At 43.8% G+C, this 26,733-nt stretch overlaps 1 protein-coding gene across 4 annotated transcripts; it reads left to right on the plus strand.

The window, feature by feature from the left end:
- Window positions 1–1,846: 1,846 nt before the first annotated feature.
- Window positions 1,847–25,641, plus strand: sik3 (SIK family kinase 3). 4 transcript variants are annotated; one of them, XM_011608190.2, is made up of 26 exons: window positions 1,847–2,175; window positions 6,388–6,504; window positions 7,422–7,485; window positions 7,596–7,757; window positions 7,913–8,037; window positions 8,117–8,240; window positions 8,474–8,592; window positions 9,692–9,802; window positions 9,889–10,023; window positions 10,568–10,648; window positions 10,787–10,896; window positions 12,526–12,682; window positions 12,806–12,955; window positions 13,047–13,120; window positions 14,080–14,214; window positions 15,984–16,125; window positions 17,575–17,694; window positions 17,858–17,916; window positions 18,025–18,134; window positions 19,270–19,439; window positions 19,516–19,643; window positions 20,624–21,387; window positions 21,533–21,687; window positions 22,733–22,862; window positions 22,934–23,060; window positions 23,172–25,641. In XM_011608190.2, exons 1-25 carry the CDS (start codon window positions 1,885–1,887, stop codon window positions 23,053–23,055), a joined length of 3,855 nt encoding a protein of 1,284 aa, XP_011606492.1. In that variant the 5' UTR covers window positions 1,847–1,884; the 3' UTR covers window positions 23,056–23,060; window positions 23,172–25,641. The 4 variants fall into 4 exon arrangements, with proteins under 4 accessions (XP_011606492.1, XP_011606494.1, XP_011606495.1 ...); XM_011608192.2 differs by having other exon boundaries at window positions 19,273–19,439; XM_011608191.2 differs by having other exon boundaries at window positions 1,848–2,175; window positions 10,571–10,648.
- The last annotated feature ends 1,092 nt before the right edge of the window (window positions 25,642–26,733 follow it).

Genomic DNA, 26,733 nt, shown 5'->3' on the forward strand with positions numbered 1-26,733 from the left:
TTTATATTATTTCATCACATTTTGTTTTGAACATCTTAGCGAAAATAAAGACAACACAATTAAGAAAGAAATCAGATGGTTCCACAAGTGTATTTGGGAGTTGATCTACATGTCCAAAAGAGGAATTCCACCCCCTTGCTAAGTAATCCATATCATCCATATTAATAGAAATACAATTTGCACAGCTGTGGTACCGTATATGTCCCGAGACCCTTTGAAATTGGTCAGGAAAAATGTAAAAAAAAAAAAAAAAAAAAAAAGGCTTTCAAAATAAACCTTTTAGGGAAAAAGAAGAAACCTGAAGGAGGACCACAGATGAGGGATCCCTATCAGATGTGCAATAGATACCACATATACAGAGAACATTAACACCAGCAATATTTCTACAGTTGTAATAGTCATATTGGTAGTAATTGTGACAATATCGATAAGACTCAAATTTCACGTTCATGCCACCAAATTTTCTCTTCCCCAATAATCTTCACCAAAATGAAGCCTATTTTCCTCCTGGGGTCCACATTAAATCATTGTTAAAATTATATGAAAAGATTTACATGAAATCCTCCAGTGTAAAAGCATTAACATGATTTTAAAATGTATTGCATAAAATTGTTCAAAGTAAATGTGCAAACATGATTACAGAAGAGTGACATAGTGTTAAATGAAGTTATTCCGACATAAATGTATTACCAGGATTATTATGTGCATTTTGACTTGTGTATCGTGGAAACTAAAGAATGATGGGATCATTTTTTAGCTTTGCTGCCCTAGAAATGTTTCTCAGTGACATGAACAGATAAATTTAATCTAATGTGACCCCGTCTAATCCTGCTGATCCTGTCCTGCTTCTCCTCTGTCCTCCATGCCTCCCTTGCTGCAACGTGATACACCTGCAGATGCATTCCTTTATTGTGTTTGTCTTGTAAGTCCAATTTCTTTACATGTAAATGTCTCGGACTCAAATGTTTCATCCCATCAGCCATTTGATAAACATATAAGGCCGTCGTTTGCTTCTGCATTTGGTAGTCTGCTACTTTATTTATTTGGGGGAGGTGGTGCCCCTAAGAACTGTGCAAAAATTCATGCTCTTCATGGGTAACCTCACAACCATACAGAGGTATTTGTGAGTTGGGGCTTTGATTGTGAGACTTGAACAACATGTTAAATAGCCATAGACCCACAATTAAAAGAAATATTAAAAATATTTTAATGTCACACATGTTTTGTTAGTATTATTTGCTGACTGGTGACTGAAAACCAGTTAAATGGAAGAAAAATCAGGAATGATGGGAATGACGGTGAATGATGTTACCAAACAGCTTTTTATTTATTTATTTTTACAATAAAAGGGTGCTTTTCGACCCTATTATGGTGTCTTTTGGGACTTTCTGTAGCTTATCCAATGACATGTATGTCCTGTCAAGGTTTCTGCCCTGATGATTGATGCTTCTACCTGCTGAGATAGACGTCAACACCTGATCTGGGAGAAGGTGGCATGCGGCCTAGCTGGTTCCTGCCACCTCCGTCACCGTCACGATGCTCAGACTATTATTTATAATACCTTTGGGTCGGCTCAATAAAAACCGGCTGTTCATTTAGGCTCCCTAATGACCGTCTCCTGAAACCGTGCGTTCGTGCACTTCAGCAGTTTGCGGGGAACCACTGAATCATGGGAACCACGGGGATAATACGCACGTCGTCGTTGCCGCGGCAACCACAATACGTTTCTGCGGATGAGGTCATTTGTTACGCGGACGGTTGCCGTGGTTACAACCTAGAGAGGGCGCTGCGGAAGAGCGCTCACGTACAATGACGCAGGGCGGGGGCGTGCCCAGGATGCGCGCTGCGCAAGGCTGCTTGTTGTTCCTGCAGAGAGGCGAGAAGATGGCGGCCGTGTCGAGCGGAGGTGCTGCTGGGTCTACCGCGGCCGCGATTACGCATCCTTCCCGAGCGACCCACGCAGGCATGGGCTCCCAGAACAGAGTCCAGCCACCCTCCGGCCTTAACCACTCCAGTCGTACCAGCACGGCCGCTGGGTGCTTGACCAACCCGGGCCACACTTCGGCCACCAGGCCCCCCCCTGCCCGTGTGGGCCACTATGAAATCGAGCGGACCATCGGCAAGGGAAATTTTGCGGTTGTCAAACTAGCCACCCACATCATTACCAAAGCAAAGGTAAGGGAGGCCATGTCCTTGCGGCACCGACCAATGGTCACAAGCTGTCAGCGTGTCTTTAAAGCTATAATGGAGCTCGTAGTCGCGGAGGACGCCGGGGCCTTCGAGCGGTGGAGACAACGGTCAGCCCGCTCTGGTGACACCTCTGATCCGCGGAAGGAGGTTCACCTCTACGGGGATACTGTATAGGATATAGCATCAAAATCCCCTTCCTTATGATGCAGCCGAGTGCACCATGTGCACCAATTTCTAATGAGGGGAAAGGAGGCCTTTGTTGGGGTTAATGTGGCAGAGGACGGGGAGAAGGGTATCGGCGAGAATAAAAAGGGAATCAGATCGTTTCCACTCTAGTAGCTTAGCACAACTAGCTTATTAGCTGTTTGGCTAGATGCTGATATTTCATGCCAGCACGACTTTTAATGTTGCTGTTCAGCTGCAAATAGACAGCGGGGGTTGTGAAGTGCGGTGTGTTTTTGGCGACATTGAACTTGAATTTGAAGTTGCTAAAAGAAGATGACAAAGGAAAAAAAAGAAGATTGGCAGATAAAATCGAAACTAGCCCTTTCATTTCTTGTCCATGTGTTCGTTTGTCAATTTACGCCGCTGGACGGGTGCGTGTGAGAGGACTCTAAACCTTTTAGACGGGGCATATAACGTCCCTTTTTGCTACATTTGCATGGCCGCACAGATGTTGCTGCTGTAAACTAGCTGAGAGAGCTCAGTGCAACTTTAAGAAGAGCCTTGCAAATGTATAAAAGTTCCTATTTAGAAAAACAACCAACCTGGCGATGTCTGTACTGCAGAAAGTAACGAGTAAATGGCCTGTGGAGTATATGTAGGCTTTCCTGCTCTTTTCTGACTGCAGCAATTGTCTGGCCTCAAAAGTCGAAGCACCAGTACAAATCTGTCTTTATGCATTTGCACACATGCACAGAAAACACAAACCTCTGCTTAGCATGTGGAGCAGGGTTAATGGACAGTGACACATTAAAGCTGGATTAATGCTCAGGACACTATATGCCAGGGGAGCGGTGACACTAAGCAACTATGTTGTTAAAAGATTGCAAGAGCTAATGTAAAGACACGAGTGTCAACCGACAGCTAGCATTTAGACCCTAGAATTGGTGTTTTATTTGTATTTGTGGACTTTGATCCGTCTCTTGAATTGGCCATTGAGAAACAGGAAATGCATTGAAAGGTGGAAACCAGCGACACTGGTCACAGCCCTTGAACATGAGGTGTAGAGCTCCAGTTCTCACCCTCTTCAGGGGGGGTCCCCTCCAGCTCTTGTGGGTCTGGCGAGAAGCATCATCAGAGGTCCAAAAACGACTTGAAAGGTTATCGCAATGGAAAATGCTTGTTTGGGGTTTCTATTAGTTACTTTGTCTCCGTCTCACTCTGTGAAACTGCACGTTAACTCAACTTTATTATGTTTTAGAATGTCGTGCCGCGTTCTTACATTTTGTGATTGAAGGCCAAACACTACGTCTTTATCTTCTTGCTGCATGACAACCTGTCTGTGGGTGCAAATAAAAGTTACTCCGACTGACCTCGGACTGAGTTATTTATATATTTTTATATTTTTCGGCTTTAACAGGGCGGCACGAGACCACAGGCTTAAATGTCCCTGTTGTTGGAAAAAAATCAATCACCAAGGCCTGAAGTGAAACAGACCAGTTTATTACACACCCAGACCAGTTTATTACACACCTGTCTCTGCTAAAAAAAAAAAAAGAAGTGAAAATGTATTGGCACATTAACATATGTCCTGAAACTCCTCTGAACGCCCTGGGAATTACACACTGAGATTAAAGTGTGATGGGGTGTTTAGGAGGTGGTACCACATGGTCTCAGCTGATGATGATGCCTGCAGAGCTGCCAGAGGGAGACTCAGAATTCTTGCAGATCCTTTTAGTCATTCGGATGGAGACTCAGTGGACCCTCCAGAGAGGGTTGTGTTTTCCATAAAACCCTGTTGTCACTGTTGTTGGCAGTGTGTTTACAGGTATTGTCTGTTTGGAAGGGGAACCTTCAGCCCAGTCTGAGGGCACGCAGGAACTTTGGGGTTAACCAAAGTGACCATTGGGTTCTTGGTTTCATCTCTTGGCAAGAACCATTTCCCCTATTTCTAGGTGTCGGCTCTGGGAAATGTCCTGGTTGTTCCAAACATTTTCTGTTCGTCTTCCCTAGTACTGTGTCTCGATGCATCCTGTCTCTGAGCTCCTTCCATTTGACCTAACACCATGCTGACGTTTCAACCTTACAGACAAATACAGGTACCGTCGAGTCCTGCATGCGGGTTCTGGATAGCAGTGTGTTTTTTTTTGTCTGTGTAGAGACAAGCATTAAGAGCCCGCTACACACCCAGTGCTGCAAACATTGCTACGACACACTGGCACGACGTGTGACATAAATGTCCTTTGCGTAGTTGTGATGGTTGGTCTTTCCGAGACTCAGACGCCTGTATAGCAAATATTTTCTCTTTCACATGTCAGGTGGGATTTAAGTTGCGTGTCCTCCAGATAAGAGCAAAGTGTTACCGGTGTTTATGTTCCGAGCTCAGCTCATGTGACCGTAGATTTTTGCCACTCTCGCATCCATCAGAGGCTCACAAACCACCTAAAACAGTTCCGCTCCACATTCTTAAATTCCAATCCAATCCTTTAAACTCAACCTTGTTGATATTGTCTTTTGGCTCATCTCACAATGTCGTGAAAGTCTTTGAGTCATACCAAAACGCTGTTTACAACCCCGTCCTGAGTGACGTGCACCGAAGACGCGCTCGCTAAAAGATTCAAGTACTGTTTATTGGTAGACAAATCAAATGGCACCTTTGTTGTGCAGGCCGTGCTGTGCAAGAAGGCATCAAAGTGGAGCGTTGATGTCGACGGTGGTTGGTTTTTAATGAAGGTTAACGTCATCCATAATGGCATGAGAGCAGCACCACATTGTTTGTGTGTACACCTGCGTCAGCGTCGACTGTAGACATTACCGCATCGATCCAGCTTTCTGCTCTGGATCAGCCTCATTATAACCGTGTTAAGCGCGCCACGCTGCTAACTGACGCCGTCCTTGGAACGCCACAGATTAGCTGCAATGGGGCACCGTTGGCCCTATAAGAGGCCGGTGAGAGTGAATGCATTGATCCAGGGTGCTGAATGAAACACTGCATAACCAGTTCTGTTTGAATAATTATGTTACGCAATGCTGGAGTGCTGCTTCATATTTTATTTCTGAAAATAGGTCCCCTTTTGTTTGCACAAATGGTCAAAGGGCAAATGGGTCAGGCACCCACTCGTGTACCACCAGGGTCACATCCAATCTACACTCCACACAACCTTTTCTGTTGGTTTCGGATCTAACACGATTACCATTTATCATAACGGGTCCTCCCAGTCGTGAGAAGCGTTCTGGCTGTAAAATATTTGCCTGTAATCAGATAGAATGCCTTAATTCTATATGAAACGATTCCCCAAATAATTTAAGTAGAGGTTTTTGGAATGACGTGTGGTTAAATCAGGCTGATGATTTATGGGTCCGTGGTATCGTTGCCTGACTGTGACTGTTAATTTCTGGGAAGTCTTAAAAGTTCCCACCTAACAATGTGCTTTTTTGGGGAAAGTTTTGGTTTGGGAGAAAGTTTTTTTTAATCCTTGGTAAATGATAAATGTTCCCGCAATAAAAAGGGTTTTTTTGTGGTCAGATTTCATGCAGTTTTTGAAATGTTAGCAGATTTTTATCACGTTGTGTTTCAACAGTCCTTGTGCGAAACGATGTTTTAGTTTAGATCAACAGAGAATCGTGAGAAGGGGCATCGAGTAAGTTGAAGTGAAACCGGAAATGGCATCTAAATGGGCTGTTTATGGTGAATTCCTTTCATTAAAAAAAAATCTTTGTTAAAATCGTGATAATATTCACCAATGATTTGCCACATTGCATAATTTACTAATATTAGGCACTGCGCAATGTTTGGAAACTCATCATTTATGGAAGTCTTGTTCTTTACAGTGGTGCAATAACAACAATAACAACTAATTCATAACGGCTACACATAGATCATTGGTTTAGATCAATAATCTGACTGGGACACAGACATTTCAGCTTTGAAATACCTGAGACTTGTCATTCTTTACTTGTTGTTATCCCTCTATTGCCCGTTTGTGCTCTCCTCTCTAAGCATTCGTCCTCCTTTCTTGTCTCCTCATTCTCCAGGTGGCTATAAAAATTGTCGATAAGACTCAGCTGGATGATGAAAACCTGAAAAAGATCTTCAGAGAGGTGCAGATCATGAAGCTGCTGAAGCACCCCCACATCATCCGCCTCTACCAGGTACACGTTCGCCCTGGTCCTCAGAGCCACTTCACACGCCTGAGACGTACGGTCCCGTCTGAAAAGGACAAATGACGTGCATGTGCCTCTCCAGCAGGGTGTGATTTCACTTGACCCCCGTTTTTGTGCTCTGACCCAAAGTTTGTTCTTAATCTCCATTTTCACTTGACAAAATGACGGTGCTGCACTCTGCAATCTATTTCAAATGTGCTGTTGTAGTGTGACACGGCTGTAATTGGTGCAGCTAATTGTTGGGGTGGTGGATATTTCTGTCCTCGTGAATGCACTCTGCCATCTGCAGAAGTGTATTTGGTATAGTTTGATGCTTGGAACACCGACGTGCAGGTATTTGCCTGCATTTGATCGAGTGTATCAAACACAACCAGCCACCACTGTTCGAAATAACAATGTTGATTCTATTCTCTGCTCAGAAACGACGTCACTAGAAATCAATGCAAATGACATAATTGTATTTATTAGAATTTAGTTTTTCAAAAGTTTGAAATTCTTTTAATGTGGCCAACAATCGGAGCCTCTTTGCTCAGAGTCTCATGGGGTGGAAATGATATCGTCCTAATCATTAGCATCCAGCCACACATGGTCTTTTTGTCAACAGAATTTGATGATGAGCAAGACCGTCTTCTCTGGACATTGTCAATAAACCTTCACATTGGGTCCCAGATCCTTGAACTGGCTTCCTAGACTATGAATGGGGGCTCAAGCCATGCGTCGCCGCTGTATTAAACAACTACATGAGAATCAGCTGTTGGAGAGGAGTGTTTGATAAACCACTGCATGTTTAATGATTAAATAATGTTTAAATGCGTTTCGCCTTAGTCATGCTGTTGTGTAATATGCGAACCTCCTACCACCCGGTGTTGGTCTGTCACAGAAAGTGGGCCTTTTTGTGTTCTCAGGTGATGGAGACGGAGAGAATGATCTATCTGGTTACAGAATACGCCAGCGGTGGAGAGATATTTGGTAAGAAACTTCTTTCTTTCTTTTCTTTTTTTATTGCTGGTGTGGAAATCAATTTATTTCATTTATCGGGATAAAACGAAAGAGTTTATGTCTTATGTGTGTGTCTGCAGACCATTTAGTGGCTCATGGCCGTATGGCAGAAAAGGACGCCAGGAAGAAGTTCAAGCAGATTGTTGCTGCAGTTTATTTCTGCCATTGCCGCAACATTGTCCACAGAGACCTAAAGGCTGAAAATCTGCTTTTGGACCACAATCTCAATATCAAAATAGCAGGTTTGTGCATTTGGATGTTGCATTTAGAGGCATTTGGATTCAAATTTTACGATACTGTTCAATAAAGTAACTGACCAGCTCTGTTAGAATCCAAATGAGTTTGATCACGTTCTTCTACAGCAATTGATGAGCGATATCCTTCTTTTCTCTGATAGACTTTGGCTTCAGTAACATGTTTTCAAAAGGACAGCTCTTGAAGACGTGGTGTGGCAGTCCACCCTATGCTGCCCCGGAGTTGTTTGAAGGAAAAGAGTACGACGGGCCTAAAGTAGATATATGGGTGCGTGTTGTGTTTAAAAGGAATCCTTGGATTTAGTTTGAAAGCCCAGTGCTCATTATCTGTGGTCCTTGTCTTGCAGAGCTTAGGTGTGGTTTTATATGTGTTGGTTTGCGGTGCTTTGCCTTTTGATGGCAGCACTCTACAAAATCTGCGAGCGCGAGTCCTCAGTGGCAAGTTCCGCATCCCCTTCTTCATGTCCACAGGTAGGACCTCTGCCTTCATCTTTTCCATCCATCTAGACAGTGTAAATTCAGCAAGTCTTATTAATATGATTCACATTCTCAATTAAGCACTTTAAAACTTCAGTTCCTGACTGGAATTCAGCAAAAAAGGGTTTTTGTAAGGGTTATTGTTCTTCCCCCGACTCTTCTTCTTTGTTACCTCCACAGCCTAATGCTGTAGTGGTGTAAGTCACCATCTGTGTCTTCTTCTGCAGACTGTGAATACCTGATCAGACACATGTTAGTGCTGGAGCCCAGCAGACGGCTGACCATGGAGCAGATCTGCAAGAATAAGTGGATGAGGCAAGGAGACCCTGACCCCGAGTTTGATAGGGTGAGAACGATTTTAAAGCATCAACACGGTAGGAGCATTTACTCCAACCAGAAGAGAGCTTCACTCTGAGACCCCGTCATTTCTAGAGCAGTTTGAAGCTGTATACGTTTGTATTTAATCTATATCTAAAAAGAAAGAGCCTTATGAATATTACGAAGACTCATCAGATGACATCTGTCTTTACCATGAACATTAATTAAGCCCGGGAATAGAAACGATGAACATTTTTACTCCCTTTCAGTCCAGCCTTAAAAGGACCAGCCGACATCATGTCAGTGATTCTATCGTCGACACAAGTAAGAGTGTTGACGTTTCAAAACCTAAAACCAAAGCTGTTTCAGCCTGGACATTTCATACTTCCTGAGAAACTCCAGCATCTGGACTAGGCCGCACGCACCATAGGCGCTCTATATGTGTTTGCGCCTTTTTTAACAGACAATTTCCTCTGTCTACAATGTTCGGTCTACCTCTTTCTATGGCTTCATCCCCATTTTGGCATATGTCTATGCCTCACATGGGATTAGAATAGCCGCAGGTGTAAAGGGATCTGCACACCTAGTGAGCCAAGACCTTGGGAGGATGGGCTGGTGTAAACCAGCGGCGCAGAGAAGCCACTTCTGCAGGACAGACATGTCATTCATGCGCGAAATCTTCGGCTCAATGGCCAAAAACCTTCATCCCATTGGGAAAAATGGGGGGAAAAAATAAAAAAATTGACAAACGAACACATGGACAAGAAATGAAAGGGCTAGTTTTCGAAAAAAGTCGCAATAGGCAGGTAGAAAAACAATGCCACAAATTCGGATTAACTACAGCTCTGATAATCATTCACTCATTCTCAAAACCTTTGGCCACGGCCGCCGCTGTAACAGCAAACCAGTCTTATCTCGCTCTCTACAATAGTTGCTTCTTCGCTGCGGTTTTATTTGTCCTTTAAAGATATCTGACGTGTATTGCGTCAGTTCCCATAGTTTGGCTCATGCACAGGCTTCAACTTGAGTCTGTATTTATTAGATGTTTTTATTTCAATCCCATTAACTAATAACTGGTCTTGAGGAAGTCATTTAATCTCTCTCTTCATTTTTTTTTCCCTTTGAAGCTGATAGCCGAATGTGAGCAGGTGAAGACCGAGAGAGAGACGGAGCTCATCAGTGAGCAGGTCCTCATCGCCATGTCTGAGATGGGTTTGGACCGTGAACGCACCATTCAGGTTGGATGCATAGTTTTCCCAGAGTTTTGCACTGTTATATTTGAGATCTATTCCAAATTCAACCGAGGGGCATTCTTCTTTTTCAGTCCCTACAAACAGACATCTACGATCACTACAGCGCCATCTACAGTCTGCTGGCGGACCGCCTCAAGAAACACAAGACTCTGCCTGTTGTCCTGCCGATGCCACGCCCCATTAGCTATCCTGTTAATGCTGTACAGGTACATCGCGACTGTTCAAATGTCCTGCCTTTGCTTTTTATAATATCCATACTTGATTTTTGATTATAAGATTAGAAGCTGCCTTATTTTCTTCATTCCATTTTTATTCATTTAAATGAAAGCGCTTCGCATTTACATGAAAAGATTTCTTTTTTGTTTGAATTTGCTCCCACAAATGAAGGGTTTTTAATATTTGTGTTCATTCGTCATTACAATCAGATTCAAAATCCAAATGCTGAGTAGACCACATCCTCTCAAATCAAATCAAATCAAATCAAATCAAATCAATCTTTATTTATACAGCGTCTTATACAATCAAAATTGTTTCAAGGTGCTTATGAGAAATAAATTAATAAATTAATTTAATATGATGTCAAGAGCTAATTTTGCCCTATAAGTCTGCCTAATGCATCTTCGCACAATTAATAAAACAACTGAATTAAGTAAATTGGCTTTAGCTCCCATCCGTCAGACCTGCTGCACTAAGAAGATTGTTGGTAATTTGGTGTAATCCTTGCTTGACCTTTTGTGTGCATGTGCCCAGCAGACGGATCCACAGGGCAATCCTGTTAGCATGACTGTTCCTCACGTCCAGCTCATCAACCCAGAAAACCAGATAGTTGAGGTGAGTTCATCTGCTCTTGTCATCACTGCATGATAACATACAGGCACTGGTCCCTCATGATGGCATCATGTGATCATAGTTTTGCCGATGCCTCCCTTTTATTTATTGACTGTAAATTGAATGTTGTGTGCGTTTTAGCCGGACGGCAGCATGGCACTAGACAGTGACGAAGGAGAGGAACCTTCTCCTGAGGCCATGGCTCGTTACCTTTCAATGAGGCGGCACACTGTGGGGGTACCAGACCAAAGGTAAAGCACGTCCGCGCACCTCTCTAAGGCTTGATGCTATACCAACATTGGCTGTGGTCGCATACGAAAGTGAATTTCAATCATTTTTGATAGGCGTGATGTGCTGCTGCAGAGATGTGAACAGCTCAAAAGAGATAATGCAATAAAGCCAAACATAGATATAAATATAGACTTACAGCTAACCCCATTCACTTTTTCTATTTCAGCGCTTCTGTTCAGTGCAGGTGAAGTTGTAATTGAATAAGAGAGAGGGTTAAATCCACTTAAGTCTTCAGAGGATCTGTTGCACTCTGAAAACACTTGCACAAGCCCTGCATACTGTCAAACATCGGTTCATCATCTTGTTTTGCATGTTCTTTATTTTATCTACGTGATGAGGCACTTTCTATTTTCCAAATCTGTATAAGTTATGATAAAGAGACTCATAATTCTCAGTGAGGCACAGTTACCCCTGCCCTGACGCGAAACCCTCTCTTAACCTGATCTTAACTACCCACCCCTTTATACTTACAAGAGTCACAACAGCATGGATTCAACTTCCAAACTATACAAACTGCAACAGTCATATCGCCAATTTGATGGAATGTCTCTGGATTTCCTTATTGCTTCCTAATAATGGGAATAGATGCTATATATAAAGCTGCCCATCTTCTGTAGTTTGGATCTAAATTTGGGAAGTTGCAGAGTCTACTCGGAATGACGCACCCTCTACCATTTTGGCGGGAAGTTGCTTAGCATTCCACTGAAGCATAGATGACGTTAAACACGTTCACGATGCCGATAGGCTACGCAGAAGCATAATATGCCCTTTATTCTACACACACAGCACCCAGTAAACCATGAAGTCATGTGCATGACCTCCACTGCTGGCAGACAGATAATTTAGTCATTCTTCACTGACAGACGTTTATCCCCCCTTTAAATAGATGCTCTGCATTGGTGAGTGGATAAACAGTTGTAACAGTTTATTAAAAAACTTCAGGCTTCAAACAGCACTACTAATGCTCACTGTTCCAGCAGTTCTTTTCGAGAATACATGAATTTTTATTTATTCAGGCAACTTTTACCATATGCTAATGCAGAGTCCCTGCAGATGCAGAGTAAATCAAAGCGTTTCAGTAAATGACAGCTTTCAAGTCATTACACAGTTCTTGTTGGAAGCTTGTGCTCTAATTTAAGGACAGCAGCAGAAAGAAAAGCCATCATCTTTGAGCGTCTCCTGGCACCTTAATTCATACCATTAGCTCACATTTGTCTGTAATTTGGCACCCATCCATTTACAAATGCTTACAAGTGATCACATTTCTGATGGCTTTTAAAAAGGGGCGTCTGGCTTTTTTGCATGTGCTGTCTATCTTTTGGAGAGGTTCATGGTCCTCCAAAATGTAGACTCCTTGAGAAATGGGCTGATAATGATCCTGAGAGTCCTCAGATCATGATGCTGAATGGACCAAGGCAATCATGCTTAATCCCTGGAATTTGAAATTAACAGATAATGGCATAAGTGTATAGAGCACATGGACAAGAAACCACTCGAGAAACCGGGTTCTAAATTGCTTCATCCTAGCATCAAACATTTTAGCACGAAGGTTTTGACTCACATTTCTCTTGTACCTCATCTTAATCCAGGGCAGAGATGCAGGAAGACTTACAAAGGTTACCTCCAGGTTTCCCACGTGGTGCGGTGCCCCAGCCCTCGTTCCCCCCGCTGGCCCCAGTGATGGGACCAATGCACACTCTGATGCCCACACAGAGCTTACAACCCACACAACAGCTTGAATACAAGGTATAAACTGTTAGGTTGGGTTTATTGTGTGAGTATTCAGCTAGTGTTAGAAGTCAGGTTAGATTGTAGAATGATATGACTCATTTACCCTTACATTGAACACTTTTTGTGTGGTTCCCACAGGAGCAGTGTCTCTTACAACCACCAACCCTCCAGCTGCTTAATGGCATGGGGCCACTTGGTCGGAGAGCTTCTGATGGGGGGGCTAATATTCAGCTACATGCTCAGCTACTTAAGAGGCCACGGGGACCATCACCACTTGTCGCCAGCCCGGTGAGGATTTGGATTTCTCCCTGCGTATATTACTACTTGTGTCCTCATAATAACCCAGGAAGTGGTAACTGATACTCGCCGCCTCCCTCAGCACCCGATCCCCGCTGTCGCACCTGTGGATGAAGAAGGTTCGGATGGAGAACCAGACCAAGAGGCAGTACAGAGGTAATCCGTAACGGCTATAAACAGAGGGAAAACTCCGCAGAGGTGCTGTCTGAAATGGAAAGTTTGGAAGCATAGTAACCCGTGACAACCATTAGATACCAGGTTTACTGTCCTATTCGGCTTTTCGTCATTTATCAGTCTACTCACGGCTGCCTGGCTTAAGTAGGAAGTTAATGTCTGATGTATAAAATTATGATGAAGGAAAAATTATAGGTAAAGAGGTAATTCTCTAATCGCTGCACAAAGAGAAAATAACTGACTCAGAAGAAAGTAATTCAAAGAATTTGGAGACAAAAATCAGACAAATTAGTGAATCAGTCACCAGATTAAGTAATGATTGTGGTTTAGGATATAGGTTTTCCACTGAGAATCTTCTGATGTGACTTCAGATTTGCAAATGTAGAGAAGTCCAGGTCTTATGGTCCCAGCTGGTCCTCCTCAGACAGCACCATCTTCTGATCATGCTGGTAACCTGGGTTGCTGGGAGTGCCTCTAGGCTGCTCTGCTTTTTGGCGAGGGAGGTGACCACTGTGCTCTGGCCTTTTCCCCATTTCTTCTGCTTTCTGCCACACTTCCAAACCAAATCTATCACCAAATTCTGCCCACTTGTCTCTCTCTGGCCAGCAGCTTCTTTGGCTTTCTTATCTCATTATGTGGCAAATTATTCTCTGGGCTATTTCACTCTTTCTCACACAGCTTTGCTAACTCTGAAGCTTGCAAAATCAGCCATTAAATTTAAAGCTGGGTGTTCTTGGATAGCCTAAGAGTATAACATCAATCTGTTACAAATTTAATGTTTTCTGATTGGCAAACATGATGATGAATGATGGCACCCTCTGGCAGAGGTGGGAAGGGACGGGCCTTCCCCCCGTTCATTAGCCATTGAGGACAGAGAGCTGACCAGCGCTGCTTCCTGTTTCCGATCCTCATCCCCGTCCTCCCCCCTCCCTGCGGCCCAGGTACCTGGCGAACCGCTCCAAGCGGCACACGACGCACGCGCTTATGAGCACTTCACATGGCGAGCCCTCAGCAGAGTCACAGCGGCCTCAGGGCCCCCGCCAGAGGGTGGTCTGGGCCCCCGACACACACACCCGGTGAGGGGACACGCCAGCTCTGAGCTGTATACGCACAAACACACTCAAACATTTACCTTAAAGAATAAAATTACAATTTAAATAAACACAGGGCTGCTTTTGTTGAATGTGTGATCAAACCACTGAAGGCTGTGTACCTTCCAAACACTTAAAGCTCTGGAATGGGTGCTAAGCAACAGGTACTTCGCCATATTAATTCAATGTAAGCCTCTTAATATACAGGTATAACTTCTGCCTTTAAGGTGCACCTGAGCAATTCAATTTAGGAAGTTTCCGAATCTAAATATGTTGTAATGATTTCCAGTATCCTCACTGGTCCCCACACACAGTACATCAGTAACACGTGTTATTCAATTTAATCATATCAGGTAAAAGAACCTCAGTTGCTGAAGCTCAACTCTTTCAGAGCAGTAATATTAACTCGTAATAGTTTGAATTTGTAGGTCTCTGTGTTCTATAAGAGGAATAAAGTAGAAGGTAGTTATGATAAATAGAAAAAAACCCTCAATTAAATAAAAAGAAAATGAAATGGAGCACTAGTTTGATGCAATCCCAGAAGTATTTCGTTTTAAGATGGTTAATTCACAAACCGTGGCATATTCTATTACAACTACTCGCTAACTACTGTTAATCTAGGATTGGTCCAGTGGACAGATACTAATAATAGTACTGGTTAAAGAGATTGAATTAACGACACCATTAAAAAGCAGCTGGGAATCCAGTCTGACATTCAGACGGAGTGGATTGAGAGACAACTTAATCTCAAGAGAGACAAAATGCTGTCCAGGATGAGCTGAGCGTTCTCGGACGGTGAACCTGTTTTCAGATGAGACTGTGACGCATGGGTGTTGCGTTTGTGACTATCCTTTAATTCTTAGACATTTGCCCTTTTAGAGACACCACGGAGACATTAACTTGGTCCTCTCAGTTGTCCTGCTGTCACTATTTTGGCTTTTTATATCTGGACTTGCCCAATTGGGTTTACACTCTTTCATGGACTGTTGGGAGGCTTGAGAACCTCAGGCATGTTTTGCCCAGATTGAACTGTGTTATTAAAACACCACGGGCTGTAGAGGCCTCGGGGACATAACAAGAGAGCACTATTGAGTGGGCAGTTGAGAATCAGAGTTTTATGGTCAGAGATGGAATCCTTGAAAGCGCTGTCATGAAGTCAAATGAGGTAGAATCATTTAGGTCCAAAGAGAAGCTATTTGCTGGCTCAACATTTGTGCCATTTGTCATGGCTGGGATTGTGTAAATGGAATTAAAATCAAAAAAATCCAACAGACTAAAGAGTAGTCATGGTTTCCCCACGGGTCCTCCCACAGTCTTCTTGATGGAGACTCTGACAACCAGTCTAAAATTTGCACGTCATGTTGTCTGAGTTGATGGATTTACCCTGGAAGATAACTGGCAATTCTGTCATTTTAAGTGTCCATTCCCTGGCTTGTTGCTCGTTGTGTTCTTTTGTGTTCACCGTGTAATTTTTTTAAAACTTTTATATATTTTTAGGCTCGTTGGTTAACATCGGGGGCTTAACACCTTTTGTCGCTACATGGGATGTATAAAGCACATTTGAGAAACTCAATCTTTAGGTTTTAGGCTACTGTCTTGTCTCACGTCTGTCTCAGATCTGATGTTGAAATGGGATGTTTTTGTAAGTATACAGAACTCTCCTGCAGGACTGACTGACATCACCTGTCATGTGTTCATGCGTGCTTTTGTCTCCGTCCACATGCGTTGCCCGCCTCCTATGACTGCCAACGCAGGTCCAGCTATAAGGACTGCAATACCCTTCATCTCCCCATGGAGCGCTTCTCGCCTGTCAGACGGTTTTCTGATGGGGCGGCCACAATCCAAGCTTTCAAAGCCCATCTAGAGAACAGCAGTCTCATCAAAAAACTCAAACAGGTATGTTATTTTTCCCCTTTTGACAATTATGCTCAAGCTATAGTAGAAAGATAAGAGGAAGAAATAATTGATGGAAAGAAACTTGTTCTGAAGAACACCGACGCCTTAAGCAGTTGGGATGAATTTTTCTCTCCAGACTGCAACTGTTGTCTGGGTTCTGCAACATCACAGCTTTATGGGAGAGTGATAAGGAGAAAACCTGTTTTTATCATAGCAGATCGCCATTACAGTTACAGTCAAAGCAGCAGTACTGTGTGAATCGTGGACGTGACGGCATCACAGTGTGGGGAGGCTTCACGGCCACAGAGCCCATTAGAAGATGGAAAGTCAGAGGAAATGCGACAAAAAATAGAGAAATTTTGGTGTTGCCTGTTATTTGGAAGATAATGTAAAGTCGCTAAAGTAGCAACAAGTATGAGTAGTTTTCTAGTGAGAGATCTCAGGCCTGATGAATTTGTGGCTGTGGTTTGAAAAAGGCTCTTGTGCAACCAGGTTTTTTTTTTTTTAAATCCAGTAAAATTTCTGTCCATAATTTGTGGTCTAATTAAGAGCTATTCCTGCCATCTTCTCAAATAAATCTTTTTTTGCATTTTTTAAATTTAGAATTTCATAAGAGCATTGAAACATTGTACTAAACTTTAGAATTTTAATTTGGGCATGAGTTGATATGTTACATTTTCATTTTGCTTGGTTTTCTCACCAAATATATCTTCATATATCAGAGAACCTTCAGTTAGCATCTGGGCTACCCTGTTCAGGCGCTACCTCCAGGGGTGCTGCTGTGTGTTAATCCACCCCAAAATGATCTTCATTATACATAAATTTCGACATTTATTTTTAAACTCAGATCCTGCCGAAACACAGCACACACATTTATTTTGTTTTAGTCATACTGGGTTTCTTTGATTAGGTCTGTGCTCTTTAGCGTTCTTTTCCATTTATTTGGACACTTAATTCTTTATCAGCACTATTAAAACTAGAATGAAGCTGTAAAACCAGGTTCAACATTTTATGTGGTAAATGAACATGGAGATTCAGCATGTCCATCCACGCCTGGTGGGATCCACACTTCACAGACGTCAACCTCATGCTGCTCCACATAATCAAGTCCTGTACGAAGGTCCTATGGAGCCAATCTACAGAGTCAATCTTAGTTTAATGGTAAATAATAATAATAGATATATAAATCAAGTTGAATGTAGACTGTTGAGAATGCGCAGTCATCCTCTCCATCCTCCACCGAACCTACGACATGGCTGAGCTGAGTAAGCGTAGTGGAAAGCTCAGTTTTCGAGGTAGCCGCATAGCTGGAGAAGATGTCTTCGGAAGTGTATCCATTTAAAAGCCAGTAGCATCCTTTGATATCATAATCCTCCCTAATTGACTTGTATGTGATCGGTGTAGATGTCGTTAGAGAGTCGGTGTAGTGACTTTTCCGTGTCCGCGCAGGAATGTGAGGAGCTTCAGAAAAAGTATGCTGCTCAGCAGGATGAGCATTTTCTGGAGCACACCCAGCAGCAGCATATCCTGTACCAGCAAGAGCAACAAATTCTCCACCAGCAAATCCAAGTGAGTCCTTAGATTTATGCACTGGGATGGAGAATTCTAGTTTTCTTCAATTGAGACTTCAATGGGGCCTCGGCTGCAATCTGCTCTTTTTGATATATTCTTTTGTGTCAAATCTAATGCCGCCCTTGCATATAACCAAATCTTGTGTTTATGAAACATGCAGGGTCTGTCATTAGGCCACGTAGAGAGCCAGCCCAGTCATCTAACCCACCAGCTCCAGAGGTATACATTCACCCATTATTGAACATCGAACTTGACGCTGTGGTACAGTGCTATCGACCGAAATGTTACATCACCGTTGTATCTCTCTCCTCTCCTGTCCACCCCCAGGTTACGTATTCAGCCCTCCAGCCCTCCGCCAACACATCCCAGCAACCACCTCTTCAGACAGCCTAACCAGAGTCCTCCACCTGGCTCTGCAGGCATAATGCAGGGGCATGGTAGGTGATTCAGTGTGCCTAAAAATGCTGATCATCCGACTGCTTTTTAGATATTTGTCTGATCTGTCTTATATCGGCTTGTTCTTGCACAGACTTGCACACTAGTGTATTGTAGTGCGTACATAAACACTGCAGAAAGGATGCACTTTTTGCCCTGAACTGATTATCTGGATACATGGAATCAACTGTAGAGCTGCAGATTATGCATATTATGCAGGTCTTCAAGTCGCCCAAGAATATGTGTGTGTGAATTTTCTAAATATCTTTTAACTCTAAATGTTTAGGTAGTCAGCCTTTTTAGGCTAATTAATCAACAGGTTCCTCCTTTTAAACACCTGTCAAGATAAAAGACAGTCTTATTTGGGTTACATTTCTTCCTGTTTTTTTCCGTCCGACCTAAACATGTACATTTTTTTAAGATAAGATAAACTTTATTGATCCCACATCGGGGAAATTGACATGTTACAGTAGTAGCCAATATCAGATACATTTTGGTGGGAAATACTTGAATGATATTGATGGATTCTTAAAGCTAAACATACCCTGGGCGCTGAGTTTTAAGGACTTTAAACACAAAATTAAAGATTTAAAAAATAAAGGGAGTGTGAAAATGATCAGTGAAAGGCCAATTCAACAACCTGGTTCAGAACATGACTCAAATCAAATTGGATGGGCCAAGCTTCTGTGAAGGTCCTTAAACCAACTCATAATGTGGCCAAGTAGCACCTGTGGCCTGAACATGCATGGACACAGTGACACATGATGTCCCAGACGTACCCAGTTGCCCCCATCAATGCTTCCAGGAACTGGTGACACCTTTTAGGCACAAGAAGGTGGGCGTTGGCCTGGATCAGGAGTGGCCTGAAGCACCAGCATATGGGCTGATGATGGGAGTGAGGGTCTAATCCTGACTCTGGCAGTGCTGCTTCTGCTCCTGTCAGAAGGAGCAGATGGTAGTTCTGCTGCTGGGTTGGCCCTCCCCACCTCTCCTGTTGTACTGGCCTGTCTCCTGCTACATCCTTCATGCTCTTGATGCAACCCCTCCCCATCCCCAGCCCTACGGATGTGCTGTCCTGTCCTATCTGAGCCATTTCTTTGGGCTGCGGATTGATTTGCGCATGTCCTCCTTTCTTAGCAGGTCCTTCCTCAGTCCAGTATCAGCATGGTACTCCAGTGCTCTATCAGGCTCAGAGTGGCAGCCCGCCTGCAACAGGCTTGCCCAGAGTTTCTCTATCAACCAGTCAGCAAGGGCCAACTGGTCACACCGCTGTCCCATTGGCCCAAGGGATACCTCAGCCACAGCAGGTGACCTGTCGTTGGACACATTTCCCAACGCTCATCTGCTCCGAATTTTAGTAATCTGATTTGACTATCTGCGCAGGTGACTATTCAGGTTCAGGAAGTGGAGCTCGGGGGCGGAACACAAAGGCAGGGCGGCTTTTTGTCCACTCCAGGAGGTCACAGGGTCCTGGGGAAGCAGTTGAGCGCCGACAATGCCGAGTCTCACAGGTGACCCCTCGCATCCCATCACCTCACTGTGAAGGTCTCAACAGTATAAATGGACTCTGTATTTTTTTTCCCCCATCTTTTCTATGTTATCTGCTCGGACTCATCTTCATTCTTTATTTGGTTGGTTTCAATTACTATCGGTCTATCACTGTATGTAAGCATTTATTTTCCTGTTAAGAGATTTTGTATGTTACTGCTGGTCAGGTGACAGATCTATGCTAACTTGCAGAAGCTATTTTGTGTCTGATGTAAAATGATATAAATCCTTTACTGAGTTTTACCAAAACGAGGTCCTCAACACCCTCTGCGCTACAACTTGGTTGGGTGAGTGGTTGGATGGGAATGTTTCAGAAGTATATGTAGAGTAGACAAGTCATCCTGTGACCCCCCCTAGCTTCATTACCAGGACTGCCTTCTGGGGAAGTAAAACTAATCTTTTTCCTTCTGCTAACCTTGAAACACCCATTTGGAGAGCCTGGTATCTACCTTTGTTTGGCTAGGCAGTGTGTGCTGTGTTTGGTCAAGATTTGAGTTTAAAATATACAGTAGATCCCGTCGAGTCTGGGTAGAATTACATTGAGTTTTAGTTAAACTATGACTCTGTGGTGTTGGTGTTGTCGTCCGACCAACAACCCTGAAGTAAACAGAACAACACACAATCACATTCTGCTCATAACTCACACGTCTTTTGAAACATCTGTATAAAGTGTGACTCCTTTGAGAACACGGTACAGATGTATATCCGACCTTCTCGGGACTTTCTTGCATAAAAAATTAGATTGATCAGACTCAAATAACATTGTAAACACAAATTAAAGGGGAGTTTTCAATAAAACCTGGTTTTACAGGTGCCAATAATACATTTGTAATGCACTCACTGCAGTTTCAATGTCTTTGGCGGTGGCTACAGATGACGCAGTTGTGACTTTAGAGTCTACTGCTGTTAGCTAATCATCCTCTGAATTCCTTTTTATCTGCAGTCGCAGCCTTGGCCGCTTCACCTCTGGTTATGAACAGGTTCAGTTCAACCCCCAGCTGTTCTCCAGCGATAACCCCTCTCACGGCACCTCTGCGATGGTAGGGACCTACAGCCCTTACCTCCAAGGTGCCTCCCTCAAAGTCCCAGGCCTGGAAGGCTACCAGAGTGGGGTGGTGGGCACTGGCAGCTACGGCAGCCCTTCAACACTACAGCAGGCCTTGCTGTCCCCGACTCCTCTGGACTACCGCCCACCACAACAGCACGTCACTCCCACCCTGCAGGGTCTCCTCTCCCCTCGCCATTCTTTAACAGGCCACGCTGACCCTAGGCTGCCCCTGCAGGACTTGGCTGCCCTGCTGAAGAGACAGAACCCCCGGCCATGCCAGGGGACCCCCACACCACCCAGTGGTGCGCCCCAAGAGTATGGAGAAATGCTGCTTCTGCGCCAGATGAGCCAGGGTGAGAGCTTAGATCCACCCCAAGCTTCCCCCGGGGGTCAGCATTACCACCATCTCCTCCAGATACGCCCCCCAGACATTCAGTCACCGCAGCACCCGGCCCAGCCACCTTGCCCCAGCTTACCGCACTCTGAGAGCATGGAGGAGGACGAGACACCAGCGGGCTACCACCACCCGCATGAAGGACTGCTGACAAAGGCTGGTGAAGGTAATGAGCTCCTGGGGCCACCCAGGGGGGGCACCCCACCCTACAACTCCCCTACTCACAGGCATGCAGGTTATATCAGGAGCGCGCCAGCAACTAGAGGTGAGAACCACATAGGTTCTTCTTTCAATTAAAATGTTACCTTTTCACAAGACATCACACTGACAAGCCATTTTCTTTTATTTACTTTTCGGCTACGGCTGTTACAAAGTAGTATTTTACAGACTTGTCTCATCTGTTCCATCAGAATCCGAACATGTGGAATGCAGACCCCCCGGACAGACCATGGAGGTGCCCGATCATAACGGTATTGGCTATCTACGAGGCCCCCAGGGTGAGGCCTACAGGTCCCGTGGACAACTACAACGTCACCATACCATCCAGACGTGTGACGACGCCTACGTGAGTGAGATGCCACTGCTGAGCTCCTTCCAGCTCTACACCCGACCAGGACTTTCCCCACATCCGTTTCTTCATCTCAGCATTAGAAAAGTCTCTAATTGATCCGGAGTATTTATCACCTCCGATTCACTCAGTGCTATCAAAGATTTCAAGCCTGTTCAGTGCGACACCTTGGCTGTGTCCGAAACCACCCCCTATACCCTACATAGTGCACTCAATCGTGTGGACGCCATTTTGAAATAGTGTCCGAATTCTTAGTGAGCATCGCGAGTGCACTCAATGTATCCCACAATGCACTGCAAAAAGTAGTGTACAACCGATGCACCCGAACTCGGTAATATATCCCATCAGCCTTTACGGTATCACGTGGTAATCTGTCGATGGCGGGTAAACGAGCAGTAATGACGTACAAATGTATGTAATATTATGTTATTATTATTATATGCGATTTGTTTCACATATCTTACTAGAGCGTAAAATTCTTTCACTTTAGTGGAACATTGCTGCCTCCATTTTAAATATGTTTTTTGCCTTTATTTATTTATACGCGACTATAAGCATCTTATTAGATTACGTCACCGGAAATGTCACCGGACACTAATTATTTGAGATAATAAGGAAGTGTTATGTTATTGTTATTGACATTAATATTTTAATCTATTATTATTATTATATAAACATTATATTAGGGTAAAATATTGCATTTTCAAAGAAACGAGCGCTGAATGTGTTTGGGTATGTTTCCGATGGGTTAAAATAATTAAATGGACCTGGCCACTTTCCCGGGGAACGATTCGTTATTATTATGCGACAACATTACGTCATTTTACGTGCGCCGTAGTGTCCGAAAGCTAATTTTGAATTGAGTGCGCTACGTAGTTCACTCAATCCATGTCCCCCATGTAGTGAGTAGTGAATAGGGAACGAGTGTGTGGTTTCGGACACAGCCCTTGTCACCACTGTCAATAACGTGTATTCCTCTTAATGCTTACACAAGCGTGCGAAATAAGTACCTTGTGATGATATTGCACACGTGTCTTTCCAGGACCAGGCAGACTCCATGTCGGGCATGAGCCTATTGGCAGGGAAGGCCCTGAGTTCTGCTCGCATGTCTGATATCCTGAGTCAGACGTCGCTGACGGGGAGCCAGCAGCTCCAGCAGCGTGAAGAGTCAGGTCAGCAACGCGACACCGTCCTCTGCAAATGAGCCCACAGCATCTAAATAAAAGGGCTGCTTGTCTTGCAGTATGTGACGTTGAAGGGGAGCTTCACGCAGCAGCCTGCTACCCTTCCTCCTGCACCAGTGATATGCTTCTCACTTACAAGCCCCCTGACCTGCAGTACAGCATGGAGCAGGCTGGAGTCTAGCACAGGTACGCCTGGAGCTTTTCTGTCCATCCTGTGACCCTTCCAGGTGTCGCTTGGTGTTTCCCGTCCCTTCAGATTTGACTTGGTAATCAAGTTCCCTGTGCTCTCACTCACAGGTGGAGGGGGTTCCCTGTGTACAGTGGTCCATATCAGCCATCCTGAGTTGTCTTGAGTTGAGCAGCATCATGCCAAACCTCCATCCTGCCTGAGCAGGGTCCGCCCTCTGTCCACCCGTCTACACCTGTCCCCGTGTGGGCAGTCTGCGGGGTGAGGGGGGGTGGGGTTAACTTTAAAAGGGGCGGGTTGTGGGGGCTCACAGGAGAGGCCTCAATGTTCAAGAAGTGCCAGCTTTACCTGCACGGACATCCAGGAGTCATCGCCACAGGTGTCCCCCGTTTCACCTCATCACAGGGAGATTGGGGTTCCCCTCCTCTAAGCCAACAATCCCACCCCCACCCCTTCCCCCTGCGCAGATCCCAGCCCCGCACCCTCGTGTTGGCTTGCATCATTACGTGCCTCATTGGCTCATGGTTTGTTGTTTGCTCAAAGTCACAAAGAAACATTGCTGCCACAAACCCAAAGTATTCACATCAGGTGTGCGTGCGAGTGTGTGAGAGAAGAGGGGATGGTGGGGGTGTTGGCGCTAACCGCCTCCCGCCATCCCACAAAAGATCATTTCAGAGCAGGTTAAAGGCTCTGGGGTGGTTTGGGTGGAGTGATTATAGCTCAGTGACATTACGCAGGATAAACCAGCTCTCAGTTTTCTTTCCTTCAGTCTTTATTTGGAAAAACCATTTTACAGCTGATGTCTCAAAGGCATTATGGTCAATATTGTTACTCTTATTGTTATTACTGTGTTCTGTAAAAGAGGTTTAATTATAATAATTATTGTTATTATTATGAAAGGCAGTTTTGTGTTGCAAGCAAGATATTTTTGGAGTTCTTAAATAATTCTGCACTTTGAGTTCCAGCTTATGGAAAATCATTTGAGTGTTTATTATATAACCTTTATATCAACACAGATTTCTATACTAGTTGACATTTTTTGATCACTAGTGCTTCTACTGGATGCCAGGAGTCGCGAACTGTTTTGCCCTTGAAAAGCACACGAGGCGTGGACAGGAATTCTCGGCCATTCCTATTGGATTGAGTGAAAACCAACCGAAGGATGATCAGCAGTTGCCTGAACAGCCGGGTTGTAAAATGTAAATTGTTCACTCGTGTCACTATTGCTGTGATCACCTGCAGTACTGCTGAGAATACAAATACTATTTAAGCCAAATACGGAAGCAAATCTGTCAACTATTATAGGATATGCAAGTTCGAAATGAAGGATATGTAATAATTTTTTAGCTCTCCCTCTGTTTCCACCCCTCCTCTCTGTATCATCTGCCCCTCCACCTAGTGTTTGCCCTCCTTTTCCATCCTCCTTTCCCATTTCAGTGAAGATGTGTTGCATTGTGGGTAGTTTTACCAGCTCCTTTCCTTGTACAGTGATGCCATGTATAGAATGCTATTGCAATCTATTTGTTACTTTTTAAGATGTGGCTGAGAAGGCTTTTTATATTTTTTATCTTTTTTTTTTTTTTTTTTTAATGTTGAGATTTCTAGTCAGAGGTGACAGTAGAGAGACGGTGCTCTTTCGGCGTCACAAAGATGGTCATTCGTTTTACTGTTATTATAATAAGACACTTGAATAAGAGGAGAGTTATTATTTTGTGTTGCTTTAAAAAAAAAAAGTATCATTTCAATTGTAGTTGTTGTGACTGTCATTCATGTTGATGTTGGGCCTGTTATTCTGTTGGGAGGGCGGTATGGTTGGATGGGTGCTACAGAGACTATAAAACAATAAATGAGGGAATACCTTGTAAAATAGCTGACATATCATCCTGACTGTCTCTCTGGCTGCCCTGCCTGGCTGTCTGTCGATGAGCTGACGCCTTATGGACATGTCTCCTTCCCCTGAATGAACCTTGGCACTCTGGCAGTCCAGGGAGAAACTACAACTGCTCTCCAACTGTATTGGTTGCTCCGTGTCTGGCTCTTACATCGCACCGGGCACCACGGCAGAAGACAGACTCGATATTATTTTGTTTTGTCCTCTATATACCAAACCTTGAATATCAGCTTTGGAGGGACAGTGGTGCGAACAGCCAAACTCCACTTTTTTTTTTTGTGTGTTTGTATCGGCCGTTTCTCACCACGCTCGGCTGCACGGATGACTTTTCACATGTCCGAGAGCTGTCGAAGGCGTCACACGGTGCCAGCGCTTTCCATCACACCCCAGTTCATGCCGAAAAAGTGGGTAGTGCTTGTAAATGGAATACACAGACGCTGTACCTTTTCATCCCAGCCTTAAGTAAATCAGCTCTGCTCGACTCTCAGCTTTATTTTCTATAGGTTCATTTTGCCGTTTGTTTTGTTTTTAATGTTCATTTCTGTTCAGTACAAAAATACTAAAAGTGCAACAATGATAAAAAAGAATATCAACCAAACTGAGATGAAAATATATATATATACACACATATATATATATATATACAGTATATATATATATAAATATAAATAAATAATTTTAAAAGGTCATAATTTTGCCCTGGATTGTGTGTTTTGATAAAACAAGCTGTTAAAACACGTGATATCGTCATGAATCTTATATTTACCGCATTTTCTACTAAAATTTAGCTTCCAAGCATGGAAGGCAGCGACGTGTGATTTGCAGCTTGACTCATTAGGTCTTTGCATGTCAGGGTTAAGCCACTAATCTCAAATGTCTTTACCATCCTATAACAGACTTACAAGTGTAGACCATGACGGTGCTAAAAGCCCATCGTGTGTGTGTGTGTGTACTTACGTACGTACCTATATAAAGCACTAGAGCATATTCACACAACATTCAACCATCCAGTCCACCTATGTCACTTAAAAGCTCCTAAGGTCATGTCCTTAATCTGAGTGAAAATGTAAATATTTGTAGCACCTGTCTAGTCGTCGTTGACCACATTACAAGTATACGTTCAAACATTTACGCAAGAAAGGACAGCTTTGGTTTAACTTGATTCTTTAGGGTGAAATTGTCTTTGGTTGTGACCTTTCTACATTTGTGATGCTCTGACCACATTTTCCACAGAGTGTTGTTAAACATCTGGAAGGTAGCCCCCACTTATAATGAGGTAGTCTGGAAAAACCTGGAAAAGACTTCAGCGTCGCTATGACAACATGACTTTATCATCTGCTTGTCTTCATCACATTTGAAGATATCCACTGGTTTCTTTGGGGAACCTGAAGTTAAGTTCAGCTCATCAACTTTATATGGAGGTGAAGGTCAATAAGTTAAAATATCAAAGGTTAATTTATGTTTTAAAGTTAAATCGAGATTTATTACACTCCCCGATATATTTGAATTGCTTCCCACACCACGGTGAGGAGGCTTGTGCATCTGATTCAGGAATCTATATCGGTGGAGGACTGATGCCCTCAGCAGGCTCAACCATGCTGGGCAGGCTTCTAGACAAATTTGACCCTCTGGGTGGGGCGCAGGGCCACCAGTTCCATCCCATATAAGAACAGATTCCTACAGGAAGTTCCAGATCTGTTTTAAACACCACCCTGGGCCTCATAAAGGACCCCAGCCAACCTGGACACTGTGACTACTCCTAATCAAACCCTTCAACAGGA

The sequence above is a fragment of the Takifugu rubripes genome, chromosome 11 (assembly GCF_901000725.2).
Source record: "Takifugu rubripes chromosome 11, fTakRub1.2, whole genome shotgun sequence".
NCBI classification, from domain to species: domain Eukaryota; kingdom Metazoa; phylum Chordata; class Actinopteri; order Tetraodontiformes; family Tetraodontidae; genus Takifugu; species Takifugu rubripes.

What these genes read in the sequence shown, in the direction of transcription:
- sik3 (XM_011608190.2), top strand. Translation starts at nt 1,885, where the DNA reads ATGGCGGCCGTGTCGAGCGGAGGTGCTGCTGGGTCTACCGCGGCCGCG. An exon ending in GGCCTAAAGTAGATATATGG is followed by an intron (nt 8,038 to 8,116) that starts GTGCGTGTTGTG and finishes CTTGTCTTGCAG; the next exon opens with AGCTTAGGTGTGGTTTTATA. An exon ending in CACCACTTGTCGCCAGCCCG is followed by an intron (nt 12,956 to 13,046) that starts GTGAGGATTTGG and finishes CGCCTCCCTCAG; the next exon opens with CACCCGATCCCCGCTGTCGC.